Source organism: Pediculus humanus, genomic scaffold (genome assembly GCF_000006295.1).
Source record: "Pediculus humanus corporis 1103172108255 genomic scaffold, whole genome shotgun sequence".
In the NCBI taxonomy this organism is placed as follows: Eukaryota; Metazoa; Arthropoda; class Insecta; order Psocodea; family Pediculidae; genus Pediculus; species Pediculus humanus.
In genome coordinates, this window is record NW_002987824.1 from 547052 (window position 1) to 557342 (window position 10291).

At 25.2% G+C, this 10291-nt stretch overlaps 1 protein-coding gene across 1 annotated transcript in view; it reads right to left on the minus strand.

Annotated features, from left to right (window-relative positions):
* Phum_PHUM481880 (uncharacterized protein) overlaps positions 1-2887 on the minus strand; it is a gene marked incomplete at both ends in the record, with an annotated part of 4298 nt that extends 1411 nt beyond the window's left edge. The window contains 9 exons of the mRNA XM_002430410.1: positions 319-487; positions 569-729; positions 818-1002; positions 1082-1164; positions 1256-1598; positions 1686-1869; positions 2240-2272; positions 2339-2353; positions 2705-2887. Coding sequence (XP_002430455.1) covers positions 319-487; positions 569-729; positions 818-1002; positions 1082-1164; positions 1256-1598; positions 1686-1869; positions 2240-2272; positions 2339-2353; positions 2705-2887 — 1356 coding nt within the window. The remainder of the gene's footprint in view (positions 1-318; positions 488-568; positions 730-817; positions 1003-1081; positions 1165-1255; positions 1599-1685; positions 1870-2239; positions 2273-2338; positions 2354-2704) is intronic.
* Between the last annotated feature and the right edge of the window lie 7404 nt (positions 2888-10291).

The following is a 10291-nucleotide window of genomic DNA, read 5'->3' on the forward strand; positions in this document are numbered from 1 at the left end:
CTTTTTTTCCTTTCCTTTTTTTCCTTTCCTTTTTTTTTTTTTGTTAACTTATTAAATATTTATTAAAATGATCCGACACACAAACGTTTTAAGTTTGATTTCAATTTTCTTCAAAAGATAAATGATATTTGATATTTACTTGAGTGTACAGCAACAACAACAACAACATCAACAACATAAAAACTTTATACTTAGCTAAAATGTTTTCTGCTTTCCCCCCCCCCCTCTTCCTTTCTCTCTCTCTTTTTCGGATTAAAGTTATAAATTTTAGCATTTTATTTTATTTTTTTTTTTTGTTTTAAAATTTACGACCATCACCTGACTTGTAGGATTGTAATAATTATTTATGTATAAAAGTGTCGGCCACCAATAATCAACGCATAATTTTTTCCATTGTGACGTCGTCTGCAACCAAAGAGGACCGCTACCTATTAGAACGTACCACGTGGTATACATCAGGACGACGGCTCCCAAAACCGGAGTCAATCTAAAACCCAATATCACCATCACCATCATCATAATCATCGTTCAAATATTATTATTATCATTATTATTAACGAACTCTGACCTGAGGTATCTGTGCAAGTAATACGTCACTATTGAAAATTTTTTCGTTTTGTCTAAAATTTTTAATAAATGATAACAATTGAGAAGACCGCTTAAAAGGAAAAACGTGTCCACCGAAAGAACTCCTTGTATTATTATTTGAGTGTATATTTCATCCACTTCCTGTTAAAAATAAAATTTTTTGAATTAAAACACATTACTCTTTTATTGATGATAATGATGATGATAATAATAATAATAATTAGCGTACTTTGATAAAATCGTTAAAATTAATAGGAGATGAAAACAATGTAAAATAAAATCTGTGTCCTAATATGACCCAACAAATACTTAAAAATCTCAAACCGTGAAGTGGTGTCATCGTGTCAGGTCTAGTTTCGGTACTTAACAATTTATTAAAGTTGGTGTATAGCGAAAAGGATGTCAAAACGGGATCTGAAATGTGTTATACTCGATAAGCAATACGATTCATAACAAGAAAAAAATCGATTATTATTATTATTGTTATTATTACTCGGTATTTTGGAACGTGTTTTCGCGAAAACGTCGTAGGCAGTGCTCAGAAGTGCGAGACAGATGAAAATTCCCCATATCGATCTAAAAAAAAGTAAGAAAATAATAATGCGAATGATGGGGGTGTTGGGGATGTGGGGGACCGACGGGATTTTTAAGGACTATACTTACTTACATTCCGACATAATCTCGCGTTTCCATCGATGGTTTTTCAATCGTCGTGCAATCATCATCACCGACGGTCACATTTAAATTTGTTTCCGATAATAATTTCCGAATGAAATTTTCTATTTGTTTCGGCGAACATGATTTGGGTAAACAATACGATAATTTAATAGATGGTAATAATAATAATAATGAATTTTGTTCGTCGGATTGTTTAAAATTGACGAAACAATGTTGGGTCGGAACAACGGTCGTTTCGTTCGTAGGTACGTCGAAGCATTCATCGTAATTTCCAAAATCTGTCACGTGTCCTTTTAAAATCCCCGATGGAAATTTACTGGATGCATCGACGACTATAAAAAAAAAAAAAAAAAAAAAAAAAAAAACAATCAGACTTCAGCTTTATTATTATTATTATTAAAATTTTTTTAGGTACAAACTTTTTATTGCCCAAATTTCATTGTTTCTCAAACCCTGAATTATCCTGTCGACATCTTTTTGACATTGCGTGACAATAACATCATCTCCGATTGAAAACTTATTGTCTATCACCACGTCGGCATTTAAAAAATTTACAAGAAGTAACGATATGAATGCTACCGCACTCACAAACATTTTCGTCGGCTTAAAATGAAAAAATGGTAATGATAATAATAGTAATAACTTTTTTCATAAAACATTTACAAACATTAACACACACATTTCACGTTCTCTTTGTCACTCTCACTTTTGTTTCGATTAAAACACGAGATTTAAAATCATATCAATGACCGAAATGATAAGAAGGTAAAAAAAAAGGCTACCATTTTTTTTTTTTTATATACTATTAAGTAAGTGTGACATCCGCTCACGTAATAAAATAATAATAATAATAATAATAAGATTGACGGTTAAATAAATATTTAATCATACTTTATTTAACAACATTCATCATGTTTCTTTTCTTCTTTTGTTTTCATTTATGAAAGTTACTACCACTACTACTACTACTTACGAGTAGGTGTACAATCGAATCGGAGTCAAACCCCTACAAACAAACAAAAAATGATCGAACGAACATACAATCGGTTGTTGGTAAACGACAAAAACAAACTGCTCTGTAAGAAATCTGAAAAATAAAAAAATTTTCACGTAATCTCTTTTTGGTTTTTTTTTTTTTTCACGAAAGGATTTTGAAACCGTTTAATCATTATTATTATTATCATTTATATTAAAATTTTTTTAATAAGAGAAATAACCCCCCCAAAAAAAATAATTATAATAATAATAAGTATGCGTTTGAAAAAAAGTTCAATGACTGATATCGATTTCATAATTTTAAAAAAATGGCAACTCAAGTATTTTTTGATAAAAAAAAAAAAAATTTATGTCGCGTAAAAAAAAAAAATAAGTGAAAAATAAACGGCAAAAATGGTGCCAACGTAACAAAAAAAAAAAAACTAAAATAAAATAAAATAACGGATATCCGACAAATAAACAATTCATCATCGCGTCTCGCTGATTTGAAAAAAAAAAAAAAAAAAAAAAAAAACAATTTACCGGTTTTATCTTTTTTTTTGTATTTACTCTCTTTTATCACCATCATCATCATCATCATTATCATCACCATCATCATCATCATTATCATCACCATCATCATCATTATTATTATTATTATCGTTATTAATTTTTATTTTTTATTCAAAAAAAATGCATTAATAAAAAAAAACTTTTCGAAAAAAAGGTCAAAAATTTTTTCTTTTTTTTTGGGGGGGGGATTTAATACTTTTTTTTTTATTTATCGTCGTCGTCGTTGTTGTTGTTGTTATTGTTGTAGTTTTTTGTTGTTGTTGTTGTTGTTGAAAAATTCAATTGTGTGATTGAAAATTTTGATGTGGTAAAAAATAAAAAAAAAAATTTATTTATATATTTATATTAAAAAAAAAAAAGTAAGTGTGGAAAAATCAAAAACAAGAACAACAAAGTCTCTCTCTCTCTCTCTCTCTCTCTCTCGCTGTCTCTTTCTGTCTGACAAGTTTTTTTAAAAAAAAATGTTTTCAAACATAACAAAAGAAAATTTTGACAGGCGTACAAAAAAAAATTTATTAATAAAATTTTATTTTTTAAAATAAAAAATAAAATGAAAGAGAAAAAAGATGATTTTTATATTTTTTCTAGAAGAAAAACTAAAAGGAAAAGTAAATCGTCAAAGGGAAAACGTTGTAAAACACTAAATAATAATAATAATAATATTTCATGAAGGTGTAAAAAAAATGGAAAAAAAAACGAGGGGTTTTTTTTGCCTCCAAAGTAATAAAAAAAAAAAAAAAAAAAAACTTATGCGAATATATGTATATTAAACGTTTGACCTTTTTCCTTTTTCATCGAACCTTTAAATAAAAAAAATTTATATTTCAAAGTTTTTAAAACTTAAATTAACTACTTACTACCTTGAGAGTAATTTTTTTTTTTATTATTTTTTTTTTTATTACCTCCCCCCCCCCGTACGTCTTGAAGAAAAAAATTTTTTTCAATAACTTTAAAATGTATTTTTTTTTTTAAAAAATTTAAAAAAAAAAAAAAATTCAATCGTCGTCGTCGTCGTCATCGGCGTCGATTTTCACAAAAAAAAAAAAAATAATAAAATTTTCTTTTTTTTTTTTTTTTTTTCGACAAACAACTTTCAATGCGTTCGTGTATAAAAATTTGCATAACTCAATTATTTTTAAGGCGTAAAAAAATTTTTTAAAATTATTAAATTTTATTTAAAAAAATTAATTTTTTTTCCTCACAAATATTTATATATTATTAACATTTCTTACGTAATAAAGAAAAAGTTTATTATTAATACTTTTATAATAATAATAATAATAATAATAATAATCATCATCATCATCATCACTATAATCTTAACTGAATTTATAATATTATACAAAAAATAAACGTTTGTTTGTTTGTTTGTTTGTTTAATTTTTTATATTGTATAACTGTTTTTTTTTTAAATGTCAATATTCAAATCCAGAATTTAACCTTATTTTCATGGAAAATAAACGTGAATTTTTTTTTTCTTATGATAATATTATGCTTATTCGGACTTTGGAACTTATTATTATTATTATCATCGATATTAATTTGTTTGACGTCACACCTACGACCTCGAAAAAGAAAAAAAAAAACAAATGCCACCGAACTCGGTTATTTGCCACGGCCTAATAAGAAAATAATTGGTTTAATTATTTGCAATAATAATTTTTGTGACGAACGAAAATATTTGGGAAAAAGAAAGAAAAACTAATAATAATAATAATAATAAAAACCCGTAATTATTTTCTTGGATCAAAAACTAAAATCGATAAATTAATAATACGTAGAAAACGAAAAATCGATTGATCGATTTACAATTATTAAAAACGAATAAACAATAAAAACAAAACGACGCGAATAAAATCAAATCAAAAAACTAGAAACTAAAAAACTAAAACTTAAATAATATTAATAATAATAATAATAATGATGATGTCGTTGACGGTGTGACAATGACTACGATAATGATTATTTTAATTCATTAAACATTCTAAACTTTTTTTTTATTCTTCACTTTTCATCCTCCTCCATCTTTTCTTTTTTTTTTACTTTACATTTTAAAAAAAATTATATAATTTCCCTTATTTTATAATTGTCATTATTATCATTCATTATTATTTAAAAAAACAAAAATTGTTTAAAATATTATTATTATTTATTGATTTTTTTTATTATTATTTACTTACCTTTCATTGAATGCTCGTAAACAAAAAAAACATTAAATTTGTTTTAAAGATAAAATTGAAATTTTTTTTTAATTTATATATGTGTAGTATTTTAGTTAGAAGTCTATAATATAATCTTATAGATGAATGGAGGGGAGAGGACACATGTGATTTTCTTGTTGCACGGCCTTCATAAAAGCTTTTTTTTTTTTTTAATAATTAATTTCAATTAAATAAATATAATAACTTCTTCGATTTTATTAGATTTTGTTTCTTTTTGTCGCTTGAAAAAAAAATTTTTTGTTCCGCGTAAACCTTTTTTTTTTAAACAATCCTTTTTATTAATGATTATTATCATTATTAATTATTACGCAATTAAACTTTCTGCGTACGACTATAACAACGAAACATCGATCTCGTTAAATAATATCACATAATGGCAGCTTATCAATCTAGGCGGCCTTCTCGATCATGCCTAATTTAAATATAGGTTAACAGGTATTATAGGTTAACATCCCCTCTCAGTTACTCATAATAAACAAAATTAATAATGACGATAATAATAATAATGATATCATCAACTCACGTGTTCAGAGAAAAAATTTGCAAAATAAATAAAACAAAAAAAAGTTTAAAAAGAGACATCTATTGAAATTTTCATTAACTAAAGTATTCAAAAACAAAAAAATTAAAACCTTAAAAATCCCGATCGACTGCCATCTATGTGAATAAAATATAATTAAAAAAGATGAAAGCATACCTGTTTACATAAGTAGTTATTAATTTAAACGATAGATGACGTAACCGTCAATGTTTATTTACAAGAGGGTTTTCTTTTTTTTTTGTCAAAACGTATCTGGAATTTTTTTATTTTATTTTCAAAATTAAAATAAAGCCCCCCCCACCCATTTCCTTCAGGGCATTTTCATTGTGGAGGATTCTTCACTCTCTCTCTCTCTTTTTTTAATTAATAATTTTTTAACAGTGTGAAAGAAAATGGGAAAAAAATTAAAATTTTTTTGAGTGATTAATTATCACAAATAACAACAACAGCAACGTTGACAAATTATTCAAGTGAAAAGATGACGTAATAAAAAATTCTTTTGTTCAAACGTAAGAAAATTCCGACAGATATTTTCCAATTTTTTTTTTTTTAAAACCGTAAGAAAACCTTAATTTCTTTGTCTTTTTCTCCTCTTATTAAAAAAAAAATTCATTCAGTGATGCCAACTTAATATAAATTTACATAAATAAATTTTTTTTTTTCGTAAGAATTCATTCGTTCACACGAGAATGAATCCATTCATTTTACAAACGTTGTTTTATTATTATTATTATTATTATTATTGTTATAATAAATATAACTTATAAATATAACGTTGTTTTATTATTTGTTATAATATATTGTTATAATAATAATAATAATAAATATTTTCCAAGTGAAAATTTTTTTTCCTATTTTTCTTTCCATCCCTTATTAATTCATTCTTCTTTTATATTATTTAGGGGTTGTTTCATAAATATTGACCTTTGAATTGAGGGATGGAAAAAATTTTTTTAGGGTAAAATATTTGAAGGAAAAAAAGAAAAAAGGACGAAACGATTTCACGACAATTATAAAAAAAAAAAAACTTTTCCAGATTTTCAATAAAGAAAATGTTATTATTATTATTATTATTATCGACCAATTTTTTATTGCATCGCTGATAATAACTGATAAAAATGATAAGAATAAAAAATTTCCTTTTTTTTCTTTTCTTTTTCTTTTTAATTTTTTTGATGAAAAAAAAAATTTCAAATTTTTTTTTTTTGTAATTTAAACGGAAAATATTTTTCTTAGATTTTTGGATTTCCGGTAACTGTTTCCGGTTTTTACAAAGTCAAAGTTTTTTGTTAATGCATGACTTAACATGTCAAAAGTTTTTTTTTTTTTTGCTTTTCCGATGGAATCGGAAAATAAAAATTAGATTTTTTTTCTTTAAAAAATTTTTTTTTCTGTTCTGTTTGTAGTTTGTATTTTTTTCGTTTGTTTTTTGGTTGTTGTAACAAACAAACTCTTTTAATTTCTTTTTTAAATGCGTTCACGTGCGTTCGTAACACGTAAATAATTATTTTATTATAATAAAAAAAAATTTAATTCGATAACGGAAGTTATCGTTCGAATTTGTAATTTAATTTTTTCTTTTTCCAACGGAAAAATTTTTTAAATTTTCAAAAGGGAAATGACGTCATACAATTAAATAATTAATACTCGTACGTCGATCGTTTATTACTCGATAATTATTATTATTATTATTACGTGGTGATAATTTCCGTGTGATGAAAAAAAAAAAAATTAATTTTCTTTGTTCGAATGTAAATCTTTGACGATTTCTTTTTTTCAATTATTATCATTATCATTTTACTTTTATTATAATTGAAAAATATGATACAAAAGTTTTGTTTTTCTTTTTCTTTCTTTCTTTCTCTCTTTCATTCTTCATCGCAATTGTAAAATAAAAGAAAAAACGAAACGACGAACGACAGCAATAAAACAAATCAAAATGGAAGAAAAAATAAAATAAAATAAAAATAAATTTTTTTTTTCTTCCTTTTTCTTTTCCTTTTTTGTTTTGAGATGTAAAACTTCAAAAAAAAAAAAATAATAAAGTTTGACATCAAAAAAAAAAAAAAAAAAAACCAGAAGACTATGGTTTTATTAGCACTCGACCAACCGGAAACGAAATTTCTTTTTCCTTTTGTCTTTTACTTTAAAAACTATTTCAATTTTTATTATTATTATTCTTTTGTTTCGTTTCTCCTTATTTCATTTTCTTTTATTATTATTATTATTTTTTCATTTTTTTTTTTTTTTACGTTTAATCTTAAAAAATAAAATAAAGGAGAATGAATATGTTTAAAAAATTATAGGATGGGAAAGAAGGGAGGGAGGGAGGGAGAGAGAGAGAGAGGGGAGCAAGTTAGGCAGAAGGAAAAAGAAAATTTTAATCATTATTATTATTATTATTGTCATTTTCGAGCATGTTTTTTTTGTTTGTTTGTCGTGGAATTAATTATTTTATTTTAAAATTTAGTATGCAATAAATTTTTATTTTCTTTTGGGAAACTTTAATTTTTTACTCGATTGATTTTTCCATACCGTTTTAGGGGTGAATTTTATTTTTTCCTTCCCTTTTTTTACTGGATTCACTGGAGAAAAAAGTTTCTTTTTTTTTTAAATTATTATTATTATTATTATTATGGGAGAATTCATCATCTCACACACTAATCGAACTAAATTGACCTTTTTACGTTTGCCATAAAAAAGGAAAAATTTAATCGCATTTTTTTTATTAATTTGTTAAAATTTTTTTTTATAAGAAAATTTTTTTTCACATTAGAATAAAACGACACGCGTTAGTCTTTTTACGTTTAACGTAATTTTAAAAAATTTTCTTTTTTTTGTTTTTTTTAAAATAAAAATTATAGTTTTTAGTTTTCGATATGATAAAAACAATCATTTTAAAAAAAAAAAAAAAAAATTCCGGATAAATTGGTATTGACTTAAGTTTAACCCAATTGATGATACAATTATTTTTATTGCCGTTAAATTCCCCCCCCCCCGCTTGGATTCCTGGAGTTAAAAGAAAAATTGTGAATTAAGAGATGTAAACAATTTAAAATTGTTTTTTTTTTATTAATAATGATAATAATAATAATTAAAAAAAAAATAAAAAAACAATAACAATCTATTTACTTTTTTGTTTTTTTGTTGTTACGACAAAAGTTAATTAAATAAAATTATGGTGGCCGACACAGCATCCCATTAGGTCCGTGATAATATCATTCGTACTTATCACATTGTCAAATTATCTTTTTTATTATTTTTATGCGTTTTAACAAAAGAGAGAGAGAGAGAGAGAGAGAGAGAGAATGGATGCGAACGCAATTAAAAAAAAAAAAAAATTTTTTTGACGGTTGTCGTAACGCATGTATGTATTGTTCTGTCACCCACCGGAAATTCGTCGGTTGTTTCGAATCCGTCACGGAATCGTTACGTATTCTATTTTGTTTTATAAAGGTCAAGGGTCATCTGTCAGAAAATAACAAAAAAATAAAAATAAAAATGTTTCGTTCGCGTTTCTTCTTCTTTTCAAAAAAAAACTTCAATTTTTCCAGATTTTGTTAATCTTCCATCGGGATGAGCTACCAAATTAGTACGAAGGGTAAAATAGAAAGATAACTTTCCCCCATTTTTTTTCTTTTTTTTTACATCTTCTCCATCATTTTTTCTAATCCCACGATGGATTTTCGTCAAATTAAATGAAAATGAATTTTGGCAGTCTGACATGGCTGATTTGGCTGGCAGGCGGTCTGGCGTGATTCATTCTCAAGGGCGGAATTTTAGTTAATGTCACTGATTTCATCTTTCCATCAACGACTTTACATCGTAGGCAAGTTTTTTTTTTTTTCTTTCTTTTTTTTCTAGAAAAAAAAAAAAAAACTTAATTTTTTTTTTATCTCGTAAAAAAATAAAAATCTATCAAATAGATAATTTGGTGTTCGGGGGGGCCTTTTCAACGGGATAATTAACCAAACAACAACAACAACAACCAATAAACATGATTACGTGGCTCCAGGGCAAAACGTTCATTCATTTTTTTTTCTTATATTAATGAACGAGAAATTTGTTTTTCCAATAATGGGAGGTCTTCAAGTTAAGTTTCCGTTAGGCATTATTATCATTATTCTGTATAAACGAAAGGAGAAAGAAAAAGAAAAAAAAAAAATTTTTCAGTAGTCTAATGGAGAGCCATTAAATTAAATTTTTTTTTTCTTTTTTAAATTCTTAATTATTATTATTATTTTTCTCTTTTTTTTTAATATAGAAATTCTTACTTGTCGTAAGGTAATTTTTATTACTGCCACGTTGAAATTATCATTAATTATCATTTTCTTGTGTAATAATATTTAAACGCATTATTTTAAGTTTTTTTTTTTTTGTTTCTGTTTAAATACAAAATAATTAACAAACGACGACGAAATCATTTAAAGAAGATGAGTTAGAGAAAGATGAAGAGAGAGAGAGAGAGATGAAATCTTTAAAATTATTTTATTAATATAGTGAATTCTCTCGGGGAGGAGGAGGAGGAGGAGCCGGGGGGAGGAAAGGATGAGTAAAGGATTGGAAATTTCGATTTATAAAATATTATCTAAAATTCAGTTTTAAACTCTTTCTCTCTCTCTCTCTTTCTTTCTGTCTCTCTCTATCTTTTAAAAGAGTTTTATTATAACAATTTAATAGAAAAAAAAAATATTGTAGACATTTTCCTTTGGCC